The sequence below is a fragment of the Pimephales promelas genome, chromosome 11 (genome assembly GCF_988280905.1).
Source record: "Pimephales promelas chromosome 11, fPimPro1.hap1.1, whole genome shotgun sequence".
NCBI classification, from domain to species: Eukaryota; Metazoa; Chordata; class Actinopteri; order Cypriniformes; family Leuciscidae; genus Pimephales; species Pimephales promelas.
In genome coordinates, this window is record NC_142779.1 from 27,292,061 (window position 1) to 27,314,248 (window position 22,188).

At 42.6% G+C, this 22,188-nt stretch overlaps 2 protein-coding genes across 3 annotated transcripts in view; both read left to right on the forward strand.

Moving 5' to 3' along the window:
- Positions 1-22,188, forward strand: part of haao (3-hydroxyanthranilate 3,4-dioxygenase) — a 296,397-nt gene that overhangs the window by 16,123 nt on the left and 258,086 nt on the right. The window lies entirely within an intron of this gene.
- LOC148977203 (uncharacterized) lies at positions 2,214-9,402 on the forward strand. The gene is made up of 2 exons (XM_089117247.1): positions 2,214-2,919; positions 6,406-9,402. Exon 2 carries the CDS (start codon positions 6,547-6,549, stop codon positions 7,285-7,287), a length of 741 nt encoding a protein of 246 aa, XP_088973373.1. The 5' UTR covers positions 2,214-2,919; positions 6,406-6,546; the 3' UTR covers positions 7,288-9,402.

Consider the following 22,188-nt stretch of genomic DNA (forward strand, 5'->3'; position numbering starts at 1 on the left):
GGCCATCATCGCGGGATCAGACACGGCGGCGCTGACGCTCCCGAGGGAGGCAACGCGGCCGCATCCTCACTTCCCGAGGAGTCAAGCCCGCCTAGTGATGCTGTGATCGACATCGCATCATCATCTGGAGCGCTGCCCGAAGCAGCCGGTGCCACCGAAGAAGCAACCGACTGAATCGAACTAACGCTCGCTGGCTCTCGCACTGAGGCGGGAGGTGTGGCCCGAGGAATCGTCGGGGCTTATCCCACACCATCACCGTAAATCACCAGGTCCCCGGGTCGACGGGCCCCCTATGGGGGAAACCGATCGAGCGGGGGGGACCGGGACTCTCACTCAAGTGAGATCATTGAGTCTCGACCTCAGTGTAGAGATGGTCATGTTCCCACAGAAGGAAAATGAGTCATCCACGAACGCTGCTGCTGCATGCTGAAATGCCCAGGCATACAAAGCAGCGATCGTGACCATCAGATGACGACAGAAATCAATCACACCCAGAAGAGCACGGGCGAACCGTCTTTAAAAAGACGTGCGCGTGCAGCTCTTTCAATGAGAGGAGGAAATTCACTCTTTCAGCGCTGAAGCGACCAGGGAGAAGCGCAAAGTCTGGCAGACCACTGCTCAGATCGCAGGCGATGCAGAATCTCGCTGGGTACCGCCGTCACACCAACACTGAAGAGGACGCTCGTCTCGAAGAGTCTTGAACAGTGCTTTCAGGAGTGAAGAGGTTCTCTTGGCTCCGAAGCGAAAACATACTGCGGTTGCGTTCACTTCCTCCTTTTATACTCACGGAGTAGGGCGGAGTACGCTATGCAAATTTCCGCAGCCCCAAGGCATTGCATGCCATTGGCTCGTGTTTTAATACTCGAAGAGGATTGGCTTTCTATGCGAAACCCCCAATCTCCGTCACTTCTGACGTAACTCGAAGTGACTACGATAGGGAATGGTTGTTAACTTTTCTCTCTTTTTCCCTTACTCACTTGAGCGACGAAGTCCTCACATCACGAGTTGAAACAAGCTTTTCAGTGATAGAAAATATTTACAAAAAATATTTTCTCCCATTGAAAAAAAAGAGCTTTTGCCATTTGAGATTTGTTTTAACCTTTTTCTTTTTCATTCCTTTACCCAGTTGAGTGACGAGATCTTCACATCACTAGCCTCACTGTGTACATTTAGACCAACACTTAGTCATCACGACACTTCACTATTGGTCTACACTTACTGAAACGACACTTAGCCGTGCAACCACATATAGGCTTATACTCCACACAGATCTGTGTCAGTCTCTTCGCCAAGCGTGCCAAGATGTCGTGAATGACAAACCCCACTGCCCAAAGGGAAGACGGGGACGCCTGGCTCAGAGGCATTACAGACTGCCTCACACCAAAGACAATTGAACTGTTATTATTTTTAATAATAATCATAATTCTGAGAAGATTCCTGACACATGATTCAAGCCAAAACCAAAACCACGTGGAACTAACCAAAATAACCTGTTCCCTAAGCCAGTGTTTCCCAACCCTGTTCCTGGCGGCACACCAACACTGCGCGTATTCTTTGTCTCCCTAATCAAACACACCTGATTCAACTCATCGGCTCATTAGTAGTAGTAGTAGTCTTTTTATTGTCACTTAGTCACAAGTACCAGTGAAATTAGCCATCAACCTATCCATCAGACATACATACAATAAAACAAGGGGGTAGACAGGACAGGAAGACAGAGCATTGAGGAAGAAATACAGCATAACATGAGGAGAGGTGAGGAGAATAAAAAAAGGCAACCCTTTTAACCCCCATACTATGCTCCTGTGAGAAGTACAGTTTGGGAACAGTAAAAAAAAACCACCTCAGCAACATTGGCACATAATCAGTACACTCTACCAAATTAACAGACAAGACTTGCAACAGGGTACGGGAGTGGGGGGTGGAGGTGACCCAGCACAGGCAAGCAGCCATCCGGTACTGCAGCCATTCTCGGCGCTGGTCACAGACCCGCCTGTCAGACTGGGGGGTGAAAAGCGGCGAAGGCGAGGGATGGGGTGTGGGGCTGGTGAGTTCATATCTGTATGTATGTGTAAGAGTTTGTGAATGTGTAGGCCTGGAGTGTCGCTATGCCTGGCATCATAATCTAGGTGCCTCAAGTCCGCAGATGTCATAGCGATACACAGCAAGTTGCCGTGGAGAAAACCTTGATCATGTCCCAGACCAAGTCAACAATCACTAGGTGTCCTGGGGATTCGGGAAGGAACGCGAGAGCGGCTCACTGCAGTGCTCTTCGGGGGAGTTGTTGTTCCAACAGCAGCCTTGGCCAAGGCCAGTGCTGGTTGAGGGCGGCCGAAAAACAGATAAGATTGGGATTGTTTGGTCTTGGGGCGAAAAGCCGCATTCAATTTACACGGCTAATTCTCATTGTCTCTGGTCTCCTAAACGATCCAAATCCTTCTGCAAAGCTGAAAGCTTCTCCATGATGTTTTCCATATTCTGGTTCATAGACACAGTCCCAGTGCTGACAGCTCTGCCCACCGCTTCAATCATGATGGGCAGCCTTCTGAGGCTTTGGACAGCTGTCACCGTCTTTTTAATTCCTCGATAAACCAGGGCAATGCCTAATCCAATCAGCAGAAGACCTGTTATCATGGTTCCGAATAGGTAGATATCTTCAACGTCCTCCACGGAAAGAGCCGCCAGACACACGACCCGCCACTTCTCCCACGCGTCCATCGTGTAGCCAGCTGCGAACGTTCTGGCAGGGCAGTCAGGTTCCCCCGAACCCAAGCTTCTCGTCGAGAAGATGGTGTCAAATGGGTTGAGAGACCAGTTGATCAAATCCATAATTTCTTAGTTTGGAGAGCAGTGCTGAGAGAGTCTCTCAAAGTACAAGACAGTAGACTAGACGTGACGAGAGAAGCAAAGCAGGGAAAGGTGCAACGTGAAATGGCGCTGCCCTTTTTTGTATTGTGTTTGTTAAACTTGAGCGGAATGTGTGGAAGCCTTCACAGGACCAACTACTCCCGTGCAGGTCTTTTAAATACCGCCACAATATGTTGGGGGACGTGCACATCAGTTTGTGCGTCGGACACTAGATCACTACCCTTGCCTCTGTTCTTCTCTGACACTATGGACCTGGCCTGTCTTTTCAGTGTGATGGCCTTACAAGATAATTTTATTATTTCTGAAAGTTGTCTTCGCAGCTTTGTACTAGAATTACATTCTAAGAAAGAATCCTCTAATCAATCACTTAAACCTATTACGTTGAGGAGTTTAATTGTTTTGTTGCTGTTGATTTCAGGAAATGTGCAACCCAATCCAGGACCAGACTCTGTTATAAGTTTTAATACCCCTGATGATTTTAAATCTAGGGCCGGTCTTGGTTTTATTCACTTGAATGTACGCAGCATGCTCGCAAAGATGGATATGATTCGTATTTGGGCACTCTCAACTGATGCTGATTTAATTGTTATATCAGAGACTTGGCTAAACAAATCTGTTCTGAATGAGGATATCAGCATTGATGGTTATACTGTATATAGGACTGATCGTCCCAGAAAGGGTGGGGGTGTCGCAGTATATATCAAAAGTAAGTTTAGTGTAAATGTGCTTATATCTAAATCAGTGAGTAAGCAATTTGAATTCTTAGCTCTTGATCTTGAGGTCTCTAGGACACTTCACATTACAGTAGTTGGCTGCTATAGGACACCCTCAGCTGTCAAGGATGCTCTGCCTTCTTTAATGCAGCTTTTATCAGATCTGAATTTCAATGAGATTGTAGTCATTGGAGATCTAAATTGGAACTGGTTACATCCAGTAGCTGATGATTTCAAAGCTTACTGTGACTCGCTTAACCTCTTTCAGCTTGTCGATAGTCCTACTAGACCTAATCTGAAATGTCCAGAAAAATCATCTTTAATTGATCTTATTTTAACCAATGTTCCATATAAATTCTCAGCAGCTTCAGTGTTTGCAAACAACATTAGTGACCACTGTGTTGTTGCTACAGTCAGAAACACCAAAATTCCCAAAACCAAGCCACATATCATCATTAAGCGTGACATGAAACATTTTTCGGAACAAGGGTTTTTCTATGACCTATTTTATTTTGACTGGGATAAAATTTATCTTTTTGCTGATGTTGAAAATGCTTGGAAATTTTTTCATGATGGTTTTAAAGAAATTGTTGACAAGCATGCCCCCCTCAAAAAATATAGAGTAAAAGGCCGTAAAAATGCATGGTTCACTCTTGACTTAGCCAACTCTCTTCACGAGCGCAATAAGGCCTGGGCAAAAGCCAGGAAAACAGGCCTGGACTCAGATTGGCTACTCTTCAGGAGACTGTGCAATTTGTGCACAGTTGCCATTAGAAAAGCTAAAGCAGACCATTATCTAACAGAATCTTCAAACAATCTAAATAACCCCTCAAAATTTTGGAAGACGATTAAATCACTGGCTGGAAATAAATTTGGCACTGAGCTGCCACCATGTATTCTGAAGGACTCACGTAAGATATCTGATAAGGCTGAAATTCTTGGTTGTTTTAATGAGCATTTTATTGCCTCCGGTTCACTGTTTGATTCCCTTAATACTTCACATCAGAATCACCCTAACAGTCTTACTTATGGCCATAATCCAGTTAGTAATTCTTTTAGTTTTAAACCATTTTTAGTCTCAGAAGTGCATAAAGCCCTTACACTTTTAGACATTAAAAAATCACCTGGTCCTGATAACTTAGAGCCTTACTTTCTACAATTAGCATCAGATTTGATTGCACCGCCGTTGACTTACCTTTTTAATCTCTCTCTGGACACAAATGAAATTCCTCTTCTATGGAAATCTGCATTTGTTATTCCTCTGTTGAAAGGGGGAGATCCAACATACTTAAACAACTATAGACCCATCTCGAAATTGTCCGTCCTGGCTAAGATTATGGAAACTCTGGTAAATGAACAATTAAAAGAGTTTCTAGCTTCTAACAATATTTTGTCTAACTTTCAATCAGGTTTTCGTAAAAGACACAGCACAACTACAGCAGCCCTAAAAGTAGTAAATGATTTTATTGACTCTTTAGATAAAAAACAACATTGCGCAGCTCTTTTTATCGATCTATCTAAAGCATTTGATACGGTGGATCACCAAATACTAAAACTTCTCAGTGTCGGGTTGTCAAAACAAACAGTCGGCTGGTTCGAAAATTATCTATCAGGTAGAACACAAAGAGTATAAATAGATGGTCTCACCTCCAACACTCTTAGTGTATCCAAGGGTGTTCCCCAGGGGTCAGTACTGGGACCACTCCTATTTATATTATACATCAACACTCTTGATCGAAATGTCTCCAATGCAAATTTTCATTTCTATGCCGATGATACTGTTATATACTGCTCTGCTGCCACACCAAACCAAGCTCTTTTTCAGCTACAACTTGCTTTTGATACTGTACAATTAACCTTGTTTGATTTAAAACTTGTCTTGAATGACGATAAAACTAAACTTATGTTGTTTTCCAATGCGACATCTAAGCTACATAACCTTCCATCCATTACTACTTCTCGGGGCTTCGAGATTGAGACTGTATCCCAATACAAATACCTTGGTTTTTTAATTGATGATTCTCTCTCTTTTAAACCTCATATCAAGCAGTTGGTGAAAAAACTGAAGCTGAGACTGGGTTTTTATTTTAGAAACAAGTCATGTTTTTCCTTTGAGGCAAAAAGAAGGCTTGTTGCTGCCACTTTCATGTCAGTGCTGGACAACGGTGATGTTATATACATGCACCTTTCAATGCTTGAAATTGTTGGATACTGTCTACCATGGAGCCCTTAGGTTCATCACAAACTTTAGAGCACTTACCCATCATTGCTCTCTGTATGAGCGTGTTGGTTGGTCGTCATTGTCCACCCGTAGGCATAATCACTGGAATATTCTTATTTATAAAGGTATTCTTGGTCTGCTTCCCCCATATCTTTAATCTTATATTGTAAAGAAAGGCACAGGACGATATTGTCTTCGTTCTGAGGACTTATTGTTGTTGTCCGTCCCTCATGTCCGGACTGAAATGGGAAAAGGGTCGTTTATGTATGCGACCCCTAGCGCATGGAATCAACTACAAGATGTCTTACATCTTGTAGTAGATTCCAGTTTCACTGATTGCTTTTAAAAGACTTTTAAATGATATAGAGGCTATACATACTGTTTGTAAATGCTATGAATAATTAGTTGGATGATTCTTGCTTCTATGTTTTATGTTTATGCTATATGTTCCATGTTTTTTTTTTTTTTTTTTTTTTTTTTGTCATGTCTGCAACTTTGTTATTTTTGCTGCTGCCTGTCTTGGCCAGGACACTCTTGGAAAAGAGATTTTTTAATCTCAACGAGTTTTTTTCTGGTTAAATAAAGGTATAATAAAAAAAAAAGGTAAGGGGAGGGAGAGGGAGAGAAAATGCGACCGCCTTCGCTGAGTGCCAAAGAAAAGTCATAACCCATAACCCATTAACCCATCTGATTATGAGCTGATGAGTTGAATCAGGTGTGTTTTTGATAAGGGAGACATAGAATATGCGCAGTGTTGGTGTGCCGCCAGGAACAGGGTTGGGAAACACTGCCCTAAGCAATGCCTTCACAGCCCAGCTAAAGCTAAGCCACCAGCACGTCACCTACCTTCAGGAGGAGCTGACACGTGCCCAAAGCCGCATAGACAAGCTGGAAGTGAAAGTCCAGGACGACTTCAAGACCACTGAGTTCCTGAGACAGCTGATGCACACTCAACACTGCAAAGACCAGCTCAAAGTGTCCGAAGCGAAGCAAGAAACAAAGACACAAGTCGACAAGCTCCAAGAAGCCCTTGCAGTCACTGAACGTGACAAACAAGAGTTAAAGACTGTTCAGAAACGCCTGGTAAGCCAACTCCAGTTTGCTGAACATCAGCTAGAGAAAGCCAAAGCTGACATTGAAAGTAAGGACTCTAAAGTCACTGTTCTGGAAGACCACCTGCAAAGGTGCAGCATTGAAATGGACCATCTGATCCAACAGCAAGACGACGCCAACGACGAGCTCTACATGGTCAGAAATGAACTCCAGCATGTTTTCACACAGAAACCAGAGCCAAGAAGGGACAGACCTCCCTCAGCATCATCACTGCTGACCAGAACAGTCATTCCTCCATCAAAGAACTGTCATCCTACGGAAGAAGTGAATGTCCACACCCCAAATCGTCACCGGCCTTCAACACAGAACTCTTCCCTGCCAACGAACAAAGAGAGATCATCCAGCCAGACTCCAAAGCTGCACATGGAATGACCTTCAAAGATCTCAACTAGCTGGCTAAGAACATCACCCAGTTCGACCCGAACTCCACGGAGGGCCACAGCATCCAGGCCTACCTCCAAGATATCGACTTCCTCCTAGAGGTGAGACCCCATGTGACTGACAGAGACATTTTATACCTCCTCAGAGCCACATCCAGTCCAAAGGTATGAAGCTTCTTAGACAGACAACCTGCTCATGTCAAGTCAAACTACCAGCTGCTACGTGAGATCCTGCTTAAAGAATTTACAAGTCCAGAGTCAGAACACGGTGTGTTAATCGCCTTGGAAACCAAACAAGGTCGTCAAGAGCCTCCCCAAGCCTATTATCACCATTTCCGAAAAGCCTACTTCGGGTGCACATAGCAAACCTGAATTTGAAGAGGATGTGAACTTCAAAACCCTCTTCCTGAGAAACCTGCACCCTGGACTGAGTCATCATCTCGGCATTATGGCCTGCCCAGTCACAATGACCATTCAACAGCTACGTGACTTGACACACAAGGCCTACATCAAACAAAAGATGACTTCAAAGAAAGGTTTGAGAACATCCACAGTGTCAAACTCCATCAGCCAAGACACAAGCCTTGCACTGGATGACACCCAGTGGCATGACAACTCCACAGTCCTTCATAAGGAGCACAGAGAACGCTACTCCCATGCCGATGACAGCTAGACAGCAAGTCATGGGACCCACCAGAAGGAAACAACTGTTATCAACGAGTGCATCCAAAAGCATTCTATGTGGGTAAGCGACAACGAAACCCACCTCTGCACAACTCAGCCAAACACCACAGTGAGTGTGCTCAAGAACAAGACAGTCTCCCCTCAGAAGACATGGAGCAACTACTGAGGCAACTGCAAGTGTTAATCAAAGACAAGCTGAACACAGAAGACCAGTGATCACCTTGTACACCTTCCTGAGACGACCACCTGTTCTACAACAACAAAGTGGCCTCTCACAGTCAACCACTGACAAACACCCAGAGGTACCAGAAAACACCATCCTGGTTAACCATCACACCACAAACTCCAAACTCAAGAACCATGTGTGTGCTACAGCAACAACAGTAAGCACGGAAGTCAGAAAGTCTGTCACAACCAGAAGGCATCACAAGAGGAAGGCAACCAAGGAGACCACGTTTTGCACTACAGCTTCACGCATCCGTGCCAAACAACCTCCCAATGTCTGCAAGAGAACTTCCTGCCTTACTGGACTGACCCCCGGCAGATCACAGAAGATCCCTTTCCAAGGCAAAAATTTGACAAGCTCATCAAAGCTAAGGCATCAAGCAAAGGGGGGGGGGGGAGCAAAACAGACTGAGACAGATCTGACATACATACAGCAAACAAAACAAAGCAGTTCAGTGACTCCTCTATGGGTACTGTTGTGCAGTGACAGGTGTAACAATGTAATGAGAGGTGTTATACTTGTTGGGTGAAATGCTATATGTTTCCTATGGAAAGGGTAGCTAAGTCAGTGTTGCACTTTCAGTGTCTACCTGTGGGAAGAACATGTTTGTTGAATGTTTTTCATGGTAGATGTGTTTAACTTGTGTATGTTAGTACAGTGTAGTCTATGCTGACTTTTGGAGGTTAAAGGTCCCCTGACATGATTCATTTTCTGAAGTTTTTAAACATTAATATGAGTTCCATTTGCGGCCCGCGGGATGATATTTTGTGGCCCCCTACTTGATATTAAAGTTTAATGTTAGTGCGGCCCGCCGTTGCGTTTGCCGTGTTTTTTTATTATTATTTTTATCCCTTATGGGCTACCATATATAGTCTCATGACAGCTTACGGTGAGTTTGTTGTCAGTTATCATAGACAACCACGAAAAATGAGTGCATCGCTTCAATTATAAGCACGCTGGGCGCTTGATGCGCGCCTACATCTGAAACGTACTTGAGCGTGCAAAATATGTGAGCGCGGTATGTGAACAGGCCCAAGGCGAGCTACCACCACCAAATCAGGCCACAGCTACTGATAGCTCGCGAGCGACGTGTTGGATACCCCTGCTCTAAAACAATGTGAGAATAATCATTTTAAGCTTGTAATATGTGTTGTGTCTGAACGCGTTCAATGAACGATAGTTAAAGGACAACTCCGGCGCAAAATGAACCTTTGGTCTAATTACACATTGCTACCTAGTCAACAGTTATCTGAGATTTGTTTTCATGATTGACGAATGTAAATAGTTTTATCTCTAAAAACAGTTTAGCCTATAACGCTAGTATAACGCTAGTCTATAGGGCATAGAGTAATGACAAATAAAAATCGCTTGTTATTACCACTAAAAAGGCTCAAAATAGCCCCACGACAGCATAACAAGGGTCCCTACATTCAAACCGAAGCATTGAGAACTTTGTCAGTGTCCAAACAGTTTAATAAGAAGATATTTTATACACACAGTCAACTTTGCGAATACAGGAAGAAGCCATCTTTGAAAAATAGTCTCTACCAGTCGATCTACGAGCGCCGATCCAAGTGCGCTGAACTGTGCAAAATCTCATATGGTCCGTTGTTTCCAGAAGAAACACAAACACAAACCGTTTACTTCTCTTCAATATGTACACGTAGCCTACTGTTCGTGCTCACCTTATCATCTTATTCACATCTCACCAGCGCACTTGGATCGGCGTTCGTAGATCGACTGGTTGAGACTATTTTTCCAAGATGGCTTCTTCCTGTATTCGCGAAGTTGACTGTGTATAAAATATCTTCTTATTAAACTGTTTGGACACTGACAAAGTTCTCAATGCTTCGGTTTGAATGTAGGGACCCTTGTTATGCTGTCGCGTTAGTGTGGGGCTATTTTGAGCCTTTTTAGTGATAATAACGAGCGATTTTTATTTGTCATTACTCTATGCCCTATTTACTAGCATTATACTAGCGGTATAGGCTAAACTGTTTTTAGAGATAAAACTATTTACATTCGGAAATCATGAAATCAAATCTCAGATAATGGTTGTCTAGGTAACAATGTGTAATTAGACTAAAGGTTCATTTTGCGCCGGAGTTGTCCTTTAATGAACTCGTTCATATTTTGCGCGAACGTGAACTGAACGTAGCCTACTGTATTACTGCCTGATGAACGTTACAGTGAACCCGTTCATTATAGTGTCTGTGAACGGAGGAGCGAGGAGGCGTCGTAAGATCAAAAGGGTTTTATGAGGTCGGTGAGGATGGGAAAATCTCACATGTCTGTGCAAACTCTGCCCGTCGATAAAATGATTGTTATCTGTGGTTGTATATGGGCTGTGGCAATAATAATAGCCTAATAATAAAAAAGAAGCTCGCAGCAACATATGGAAAAAAAGAACTAATTTTTGAAATATGAACTGAACTAGTTCTTTTTCTTTTTATTTATTAAAACAGGAAAAGATTAAGAGCAATCGGGCCTGACTCAGTATAAAACTGTTTTTCAGCAGGTTCCTGTTCTGCAGAACATGAATACCTCAAACACAACACAACAGAACTCCAAGATCATCCAATAACAAACACACAACAAGCACACAAACTACGATAGAAAAACAAGCATCAGCAGGAGGCCATAAAACCATCTCAGTGGTCACAGATATACCTGTCCATCAGATGGCGAGCAAAAGTTTGTTTAAATAGTCTTATAGTTGTTATAGATCTGATGTGCTGTGGAGTCTCATTCCAGGCTCTAGTGAGCAAATTAAAAAAAGATCTCTGACCATAGCAGTTCCTAAAAGCCGGTATAGGGAGAAGTCCATTTGCAACAGATCTCGTAGTGCGTTCGGGCCTTGAACCGAGTTTTGGAGCCAGCGCAGTCAATCCTGCTGAAAAATGCAGCTAAAACCAGCCAAGGCTGGTTGGCTGGTTTTGGCTGGTCTCCCAGCCTGGTTATAGTTGGTTTATCAGGCTGGTTTTAAACACTTTTTCAGCTGGTCAGGCTGGTCTTAGTCTTAGGGAGACCAGCTTGACCAGCTAAGCCAGGCTGGGTGACCAACTAAAACCAGCTACTTCCAGCTTAAACCAGCTAAGACCAGCCAACCAGCCTAGGCTGGTTTTAGCTGGATTTTTCAGCAGGGCATGTCCATTTAAAATCTGATAAAAAAAAGGTTCAAACCATGGCTTATTCTATAGTTCTGAAATGTCAAGGCATTACTCAAAGATAATGCAACACAGTGGTGAGTCCAGCCTGGAAGCCTGTTGTGGATCTTATAGGCTCTATTGTAGAGTCTCGCTACAGGATCAAGGGTCTCATTTGTTGTGAGAGACCAAACAGGTAAACAATACGACAGAGTGGACAATATAATGGCATGAAGATATGTTTTAGAAACAGAATGCAGTAAATATGGTCTAATTTTACTATAAACAAATAATTTTTGGTTTAGCTTTCTGGTTAAAATTTGGACATGGTCACGATAAGTAAGATGTGAGTCAAGAGAGACTCCCAGATACTTATACGTGGATACAATTGAAAGTTTTTGATTAGAAAAGGTGATAAAATTGGATATAGACAGTTGTTTTCTTGATGAATAAAAATACATACATTCTGTTTTCTTAGTATTCAGTGTTAAATTGTTATCCTGGAGCCAGCCATGTAAATGCTGTAGGTCTGAGTTAAGTTTGTAATTAATTGTATCAATATCTGAGCCAGACAAAAAAATGATAGTGTCATCAGCATATAACAAAGTACTAGAAAAATCAAACACATTAGGAAGATCATTAATGTACATAAGGAAAAGTTAAGGACCTAAGATGCTGCCCTGTGGAACTCCCATAGAACACACTCGTGACTGTGATGTTACTGAGCCGATTCTCAAAGTCTGAGATCTGTCACTTAAATATGATTTAAACATATCTATTGCAGAAGAGGACAAATGAAAAGAAAGAAGTTTATTTAACAAAATTTGATGGTTAACTGTATCGAAAGCTTTTCGAAAGTCTATGTATATGACTCCAGTAACATGACCTTTATTTAAAGACGCCCGTATCTGCTCAGTAAAAAGCAGCAAAGTTCATTTTAAAATTTGTGAACTGAACTTTGAACTAGTTCATGTAATGAACTTGGTCCAACAGGTTGATAAGAAGGTTTGCTTTGATATGTGCAAAGTCAGTAATTTGCCTGAGACACTATACATGTGTAGAAAGAATTATTTGTATTTCAAAAGCAGTATTTTTCTAAGTACAATAAAAGGAAATGTGCCTTTCGTAAAAAAAAAAATCAATATAATAGTGTTGTATAAAGAAAATAAAAAGCAAATATGACTATCATCACAAAGATGTTGTGTATAAGAAAAAGACAGAAAGTTTGTAATATTAACTCCAACTGTCAGAAGGACAGCTCATGAAGAACCAATCATGTACAGAAAGGAATGTTCAAATTCAGAGGAACAGTTCAGAAGAAATGTTAATAATAAAGATTGAGAAGATTGGATCAGTTGTGCTCCATTTTTGGAATAGTTAAATACAAATTTTTTTATGAATACTTGATACGGCCCGGCCTGACCCAGACTCTATCTCCAGCGGCCCCCCGTTAATTTGAGTTTGAGACCCCTGCCCTAGACTGTATTTGGTCCCCTCGTGTCTAGAATTTTCAATCGGTGTAAGCTTTGGCTATTTTTCTCTTCTCTGCATCCGTCTGCATCTCAGACTCGCTGATCTAGAATCTCCCCCTATATAACGCCATATGGGGGAAAGGTTACTCCCCTTTCTCTGCTTTGCCCGCCCAGAGACCGACCATGAGAAAACGAACTAGGAACAGGAAGTACGAACACGCGCAGGCGCGGGTATTTTTTTCCTAGAGCTTTGAGTTTTTCCTCGAGAAATATCATGGCTTGCAAACGAGCGAAGCATGGCAGTTGCTCAGGGTTCGGATGTACAAATGAACACAAAAGTATTTTTTAGTTCCTTCATCCGTGCCTCTGAAGAAACAATGGGTTAATTTTATTTTCTCTGGAAATGCGCCGACTCAACTCCCAAAGTTTTGTATGGCTAGGAGACAGGTAAGTTAATGTTTCTCTCAAAATCGTTCGATACTGTTTATGCATCAGTAAGTCAAGCCAGATTCTTATCAACTTCACATCGTTTCTTTGAGTAGGATGAAAATAAACTGTGTGACGGGTGCGTTGCTCACCTCACATTAATTCTATCATGATTTATATTGTTTATTCTGAAGTATAATTTATAATTTATTATGGTCTGTTACTTGATTTAAAATCCCTTAGTATTATTAATAAACACAGGACAAGGTTGAGTTAAACAGTTTATTAAAGTTTGAACGTATGGAAGGGTGCACACTACTTACATTCTCTCTTTACTGTTTGATTTTACCTGAGTCTTGGATTCGTCTGGTCCATGGAGTGAGCGGCCGCATTCCATGTGAACGCCAACAAAGAAAGAGGCGGGGCTTCAGCCTCCACTTTTGAGCTGTTCCAGAGGAAATTGGACTGTACCATCTTGATCCGATAAGGAGGGGGATTCCTTTTTATTATTTCATCCAGTTTAATTTCTATTTTGTTTGTTTGAAGTAGTTTTGTATTGTGCTTCAAGCAGTTGATTAAATTATGTTTGTTATGATAGTGTATATTTTTTTAGTTAAATATTTGTTGTTAATTGGGGAAAGATTTATTTTTGATACTTACCTTTTCTTTTTCCTTGGTAGAGGTTAAGGGGTATATTTAGGAGAGGGAATGTGTGAATGGTAGTCAGATTTTTGCCCAGCCATTTAACATCATGGTTTGCTGACCTTAGTTGTTTTTATTTTGTTTACCAGGGGAGATTTATTTATTTTGAGGCCAGTTTAATTTTTGTTTGTTTCAGTTGACTTCCATCTTGGGTCTATGATTTTTATGGACTTTATTTTGGAAATTACTTTCATTGGATCTGCCCCTGTGTGTAATTATTATTTAGAAGAAATAAATCTTCTTTCTTGTTTACAACCTGTCCTGCCTGTTCTTGGCCACGCCCTTACAAATGGTGGCAGCGGTGGGATTGGCCAGTAAAGGACAGTGCAAGTAGTGGCAATATGGCTCCAAAGAAAGTGGCACAGTTCAAACAAAGAGATGAAGCAGTTCCATTGGAGGATTTGGAGGAGCCAGAGGGAGCTGGAGGAGTTCCTCAGATGGATGATGAATCGAGACAGCTGACTCTGCAGGACCTGGCAGTGATGTTTCGTAAAAATATGGAGTTTCAACAACGACAGGAGACTCAAATGGAGCAGGAAGCAGCTCGGCAGGAACAACGCTGGAAAATGTTGCAGCATCAGTTTAACCTTCTCAGGGAGGAAGTGGATGCTCGCACTAACCCTGATCTTCCGTCTGAGATGCGGGGGAATGTGTCAAATGCTTCAGTGGCCCATGCTCGAAATCCTGTGCCTGGTATGATTGAACCAAAGTTGCAGAAATTAAATGATGCAGATGACATTGAACATTTTCTCACCACTTTTGAACGAATTGCTTTGGCCTGTAAGTGGCGAAGAAGTGAGTGGGCCCTGCAATTAGTTCCCTTATTGACTGGTAAGGCTAGAAGTGCCTATGTCCATATGGACATTGAGGAGACGTTAGACTATGACCAAGTCAAATCTGCCATATTAAGCAAGTATGCCATTAATCCTGAAACTTACCGTCAAAGATTCCGCTCACTAGAGATTGAGCCTGATGAAACGCCAAAAGAACTTTATGTACGACTTAAAGAACTCTATGAAAAATGGGTGCAACCCAAAGGGAAGACTGTAGAGGCTGTAGCGGAGGTGATTATTTTAGAGCAGTATTTGAGAATGCTTTCACCAGAATTGCAGGTATGGGTAAGAGAGCACAACCCTAGTTCAGCTGTTGAAGCTGCTTCCTTGACTGATGTTTTTGTAGCTGCTCGCTCTCGTTCCCAAGTTTGGGGTGCAGCTCAAAGGGGAAATAGGGACAATAAGAGTTTGCCAACATTTGGTCGAGGCGAAGGTAAATTTAATTCCGGCAGTAAGAAGTCTAAAGGTTCTGATGGTCAGTTCTCTAGGCCTCCACCTCAGTCCAGTCAGGTGCCCATTTGTTATTATTGTGGACAGGAAGGGCATAAAAAGCCGATGTGTCCCAAGTTATTGGTGAAGAGTTCCCAAATATGTTCTGTGCCAACAGAAAAGTTGACTTTACCTCAAACCCTGACTGTTCCTGTAGAAGTGAATGGAAAAAAGGTGAAGGCATTGATAGACACTGGTAGTATGCAGACATTAGTGGAAAGTCAGTTGGTTCCAAAGCAGGCCAATGCGAATAATGGTAAGGTTGTCATTAGATGTGTACATGGTGAGGAACAGATTTACCCTACAGTGGAAGTGCAGGTAGTGGTACAAGAGCAACCCTATTTGTTGAAAGTAGCGGTAGTAGAGAAATTGCCATATCCTGTGATTTTAGGACAAGATTTTCCTCTGCTGTTTAACCTCTTGCCTTTTAACTCTGCTTGTAGTATGGTGATGACCCGAGCTCAGGCCATGCAGTCTATGGATGAGTCTGAGACCTTGAAAAGTTTTCCATTCTTTGATGCTGAACTGGAAGCTGGACCAGTTAAAGTAAGGAAGTCTAGACAGCAGAGGAGGCAAGAGAAGTATAGATATAGAGACGCAGAGGGTCAGGAACAGGGTGGTAAGCTGGATGAATTGATTGGGTATAAGATTCCCAGTAATATGGCGGAATTGCAACAAACTGATCCTGTTTTGTCTCCACTGTATCAACGAGCTATTTTGACAAGTCAGAAAGAAGGTGGGAACGCTGTAGAGGATAGAGTAGTAGAGAGGTTCGTTCTGCAAGAGAAGGTGCTGTATAGACAACAGGGCGATGGCTTCCAGATGGTGGTACCCAAGGCAGTTCAGAATATAGTCCTGTCTTTGGGTCACTCCATTCCCTGGGCAGGTCATCTTGGCAGGCAGAAAACGCTGGCTCGAATTAAGAGACATTTTTATTGGCCTGGCCTAAGAGCTGATGTTGTAAAATTCTGTAAAACCTGTCCAGAGTGTCAGTTGACCTCAAATAGACTCCCCTCTAAAGCGCCCCTTCAGCCTCTTCCAGTTATGGGAGTCCCATTTGAACGGCTTGCAATGGACATAGTTGGTCCAGTAGAAAAAAGTAAAGCAGGGCACAGGTTTATGCTAGTGGTGAGTGATTATGCTACTAAGTATCCAGAGGTTTTTCCTTTAAGGACTATTGGAGCTAAGCAAGTAGCTACCTGTTTGATTGAGTTGTTTTCTCGGGTAGGATTTCCTAGAGAGATACTGACTGATTGTGGGACCAATTTCACCTCAAATCTCTTAAAGCAAGTCTACCAGTTATTGAGCATAAAAGGTTTGAAAACTACACCGTTCCATCCTCAAACTGACGGGTTAGTAGAGAGATTTAACCAAACCCTCAAAAATATGCTCCGTAAATTCATCAATGAGACTGGTTCCGATTGGAATCAATGGATGCCCTATTTGCTCTTTGCATATCGTGAAGTACCCCAGGCCTCAACAGGTTTTTCACCCTTTGAGTTGTTATACGGCCATAATGTGAGAGGACCACTATCACTGTTGAAAGAGAACTGGGCCGGTGTGAAGGAAGAGGGGGAAGAACAAGATGTTGCATCCTTTGTGGTAGCAATGCATGAAAAATTGCAAAGAATGACAAATTTGGCTCAAGAGCACATGGCGAAGGCTCAGCAGAAACAAAAATCCTGGTATGATAAGTCTGCAAGAACTCGTTCATTTGTTCCAGGTCAGCAAGTGCTGGTGATGTTGCCCACGGTGTCCAGTAAGTTGTTAGCCAAGTGGCAAGGGCCTTTTGAAATTCTTCAGAAACTGGGACCTACAACTTATGAGATATCAACCCCAGGACAAGCCCGTTCCAAGAGAATTCTGCATGTAAACCTGTTGAAAGAATGGTCCCCGCGGAAGGAATGTCTGCTGATTCGATCTGTGGAAGATGAGGAAGAGGTGGAAGAGCAGTATTTTCCTGGTCTGAATTCTGCAGGGCTCAAGGTGGATCATCTTCCTGAGTTCCAGCAACAGCAACTTCAGTCTCTGTGTAATCCTGAATTGTTCCAGGCGAAGCCGGGTCAAACAAAGCTGGTAGAGCATGACATCGTTTTGAAAGAAGATGCAGTTCCAAAGAGAAATATTTGAGCACTGTGGATCTATGTAAAGGTTACTGGCAAGTGCCTTTAAGTTCCAGATCCAAGGAATTGACTGCTTTCCGGACTCCTTGGGGCCTACATCATTTTAAGACTATGCCTTTTGGCCTGCATGGGGCTCCTCCCACTTTCCAAAGACTGATGGACCAGGTTTTGCATGGCTTGTCTGATTTCACGTCAGCCTATCTTGATGATATCGTGATTTTCAGTGAAACGTGGGAGGAGCATCTGAAGCACTTGCAGATGGTTTTAAGATGCATCCAAGAAGCAGGACTGACCATCAATCCTGATAAATGTGCCCTGGCAAAGAAAGAGATTGAATACCTTGGGTATGTCCTGGGGAATGGGGTCATCCGGCCACAAGTGGGGAAGGTGCAAGCTATTAAGTCCTTTACCCTACCTAAGACCAAGAAACAGGTGAGGTCTTTCCTCGGATTAGTTGGGTGGTATCGCCGATTTGTGCCCAATTTTTCTTCTAGAGCTGCTGCCCTAACAGACCTGATAAAGAAGAATGGCCCAAACCAGATTCAGTGGTCTGAGCAGGCCCAGAGAGCATTCCAGGATATTCAAGGAGCTTTACAGGAAAGTCCAGTGTTGCACAGTCCTAGGTTTGATCAACCTTTTGTTTTACAGACGGATGCATCAGGAGTTGGACTAGGAGCAGTGCTACTTCAAGGAGAAGTGGGAAACTATCATCCTGTGGCTTATATTAGCCGAAAACTGTTTCCTAGGGAAATGCGTTACTCCACTATTGAGAAGGAATGCTTGGCAGTGAAATGGGCCTTGGACTCTTTAAGATATTATCTCTTGGGCAGGCACTTCACTTTAGAGACTGACCACCGAGCACTCCAATGGTTGAACAACATGAAGGACACTAATGCCAGGATTACCCGTTGGTACTTGTCTCTGCAGCCCTTTCGATTTACCATTCTCCACCGGCCAGGAAGGGAGAACCTGACTGCTGACTTTCTTTCCCGCCATGTGGGCGAGGAACCGGAGGTGGGGGAGAGTGTGACGGGTGCGTTGCTCACCTCACATTAATTCTATCATGATTTATATTGTTTATTCTGAAGTATAATTTATAATTTATTATGGTTTGTTACTTGATTTAAAATCCCTTAGTATTATTAATAAACACAGGACAAGGTTGAGTTAAACAGTTTATTAAAGTTTGAACGTATGGAAGGGTGCACACTACTTACATTCTCTCTTTACTGTTTGATTTTACCTGAGTCTTGGATTCCTCTGGTCCATGGAGTGAGCGGCCGCATTCCATGTGAACGCCAACAAAGGAAGAGGCGGGGCTTCAGCCTCCACTTTTGAGCTGTTCCAGAGGAAATTGGACTGTACCATCTTGATCCGATAAGGAGGGGGATTCCTTTTTATTATTTCATCCAGTTTAATTTCTATTTTGTTTGTTTGAAGTAGTTTTGTATTGTGCTTCAAGCAGTTGATTAAATTATGTTTGTTATGATAGTGTATATTTTTTTAGTTAAATATTTGTTGTTAATTGGGGAAAGATTTATTTTTGATACTTACCTTTTCTTTTTCCTTGGTAGAGGTTAAGGGGTATATTTAGGAGAGGGAATGTGTGAATGGTAGTCAGATTTTTGCCCAGCCATTTAACATCATGGTTTGCTGACCTTAGTTGTTTTTATTTTGTTTACCAGGGGAGATTTATTTATTTTGAGGCCAGTTTAATTTTTGTTTGTTTCAGTTGACTTCCATCTTGGGTCTATGATTTTTATGGACTTTATTTTGGAAATTACTTTCATTGGATCTGCCCCTGTGTGTAATTATTATTTAGTAGAAATAAATCTTCTTTCTTGTTTACAACCTGTCCTGCCTGTTCTTGGCCACGCCCTTACAAACTGTTACAGTTTTTACAGAAAGTGTTTAGGATTGATATTCTAAATGGTAAGCACGCGCTGCTTTGTTTACGTTATGTGTATCTGCAGCTGGCAGCATCGGTTTTCCTTTTTGAATGACGAATATAGACTAATATATCTGCAGAAATAGACAGTTGGCTTATTAAACGCAGGTGAAGAACGCACATCCTAGTTGTCAGTCGGCTGTAGTTCACTCTGTGAGTTCACGAGAGTGGACGAGTTCTGGGATTTAGAGAGAAAATTAACTGTGTTACACTGCACAACGAAGCTCTTCCTGTATGTAACTTACTTCATCGGGTCTGCATTGGTGAAAGCAGAGAGTGCAAAAACTGCATTACAATGATAAGATCTTCATTCTCGCAATCGACAGACTGTCATCTGCTGCTCAATATATTGCTCACAGCAATATTTTATGTGATGAGAATCTAAATACTTCAAAAACTTCTCACGAATCAGTAATCTCGATATCTGTAATAGTAAAAACGTCTCGGTTACGGATGTAACCCTCGTTCCCTGAGTGGGGAACGGAGACGTTACGTCGGAATGACGGAGAATGGGGGTTTCGCATAGAAAGCCAATTCTCTTCGAGTATTTAAAAATGAGCCAATGGCATGAAATGCCTTGGGGCTGCGGAAATTTGCATAGCGTAACTCCGCCCCACCCTGTGGGTATAAAAGGAGGAAGTGAACGCAACCGCAGTATGTCTTCGCTGAGGAGCCGAGACTGAACTCAGGCGTCTACCCAACGGTACAGCAGAAGTGGTAAGGAGACGTAATGTCTCCGTTCCCTACTCAGGGAACGAGGGTTACATCCATAACCGAGACGTTCCCTTTCGTAGTCACTCCGAGTTATGTCGGAATGACGGAGAATGGGGGTCTGTGCCATCACGCCATCTTACAGCTGTCTTCCAGTGCCCTGCGACAGTCTGGACTCCTGAACTCACCTTATAACCAGGAGTTCCTACATTAACACAGGAATACCAAGGTACACTGGGAAGCATATCCCGAGAGGGGCGTGCAACCAAATGCCTACCGTAGGGAGGACTTAAGAATACACATATGGCCGTGTTAGGGACTACATATGGAGATCACTGGAGCACCAACCTACGGGTGGCTAAAACTTAGCTCCAGGTGTGGCAGATGGCTTGCCAAGAGAAGACACATGCTCAAAGAGTCTTACAGTGGATAATACACATGTCAAGTCAAGTCAAGTCAAGTCACATTTATTTATATAGCGCTTTTCACAATACAGATTGTATCAAAGCAGCTTCACAGTGATAACATGAAAGTAGCACAACACAGATCAACAACATTGCTAAACACTAAATAACCCCAACTGAGCAAGCTCAAAGCAAGCCAAAAGCAAGGCGACAGTGGCAAGGAACCAAACTCCATCAGATTGGATGGAGAAAAAACCTTGGGAGAACCCAGGCTCAGTCGGGGGCCAGTTCTCCTCTGGCTTACATTCATATTGTTTAAATATAAATATTAAATATAAATATTGTTTATGAATCAAACGGCGCCATAACATATCGCAGGCGTTGAGTCGTCTCATCACAGGCGTTGAGTCGTCTCATCACAGGCGTTGGGGCATCCGAAATCCCCGTGAGAGGCTGGACACAAAACTGGACCTGACGAACGCCATTTTTCTCGGGACAAGCGTCCCGAGATAACAGCAGAAAGGCAGATGGGAAATAATTAGCATAGCTGATGTTCATAATGATTTCCGTTATAACTCACAAACTCTCCGTAACCCGAACTCTCCGCAACCCAACCATACGCGCCGACCCGTTTGTCTAAAAGGCTGTCGAGCCCCACTGGTGCGTTAAGCAGTTTCAGTGGCAAACGGTTCCGTATGGCATAACAGAGGACTAGAAGGTAAGCATTATGTGAATGCTTGACTAAAGAGATGCGTCTTTAATCTAGTTTTAAACTGTGTCAGCGAGTCAGAGGCTCGGACCGTATCGGGAAGGCCATTCCAGAGTTTTGGAGCTAAATGCGAGAACGCCCTCCCTCCTTTACTGGACTTCGATATCCTAGGAATGACCAGAAGCCTTGAATTTAGTGATCTTAAGGAACGCGGTGGATTGTAGGGCGAAAGAAGGTCCGTTAAGTACATAGGTGCTAAACCATTTAGAGCTTTATAGGTCAGTAGTAGTATTTTGTAGTTGATGCGGAACTTAATAGGTAACCAGTGTAGAGATGATAAAATCGGTGTTATATGATCATATTTTCTTGACCTAGTAAGAACTCTAGCAGCTGCATTTTGTACTAACTGTAGCTTGTTTATTGAGGATGCAGGACAACCAGCTAATAAAGCATTACAGTAATCTAGTCTCAAGGTCATGAATGCATGAACTAATTTTTCAGCGTCAGAAACAGATAGCATGTTACGTAGCTTAGCAATGTTTCTAAGGTGGAAAAAGGCTGTTCTTGTAACATATGGAATATGATTTTCGAACGACAAGTTGCGGTCTAGTATAACACCCAGGTCTTTTACTGTTGTGGATAAAGTAACAGGACATCCGTCTATATTAAAGTTGTATTGTGAGAGGTTTTGTGAGTAGTTTTTTGGACCAATAAGTAATACCTCCGTTTTATCTGAATTTAATAGCAGGAAATTACGCGTCATCCAGCATTTTATATCTTTGAGACACTCTGTCATTTTAGATGAGTTAGTGTTTTCATCTGGTCGTGATGAAATATATAATTGAGTGTCGTCAGCGTAACAGTGGAAATTAATTCCATGTTTTCTTATAATATTACCAAGTGGCAGCATATATATTGAGAATAGCAGAGGGCCTAAAACCGATCCTTGCGGTACTCCATAGTCTACTGACGTTATCTTTGATTTTTTCCCATTTAAACAGACAAAATGAGAACGGTCCG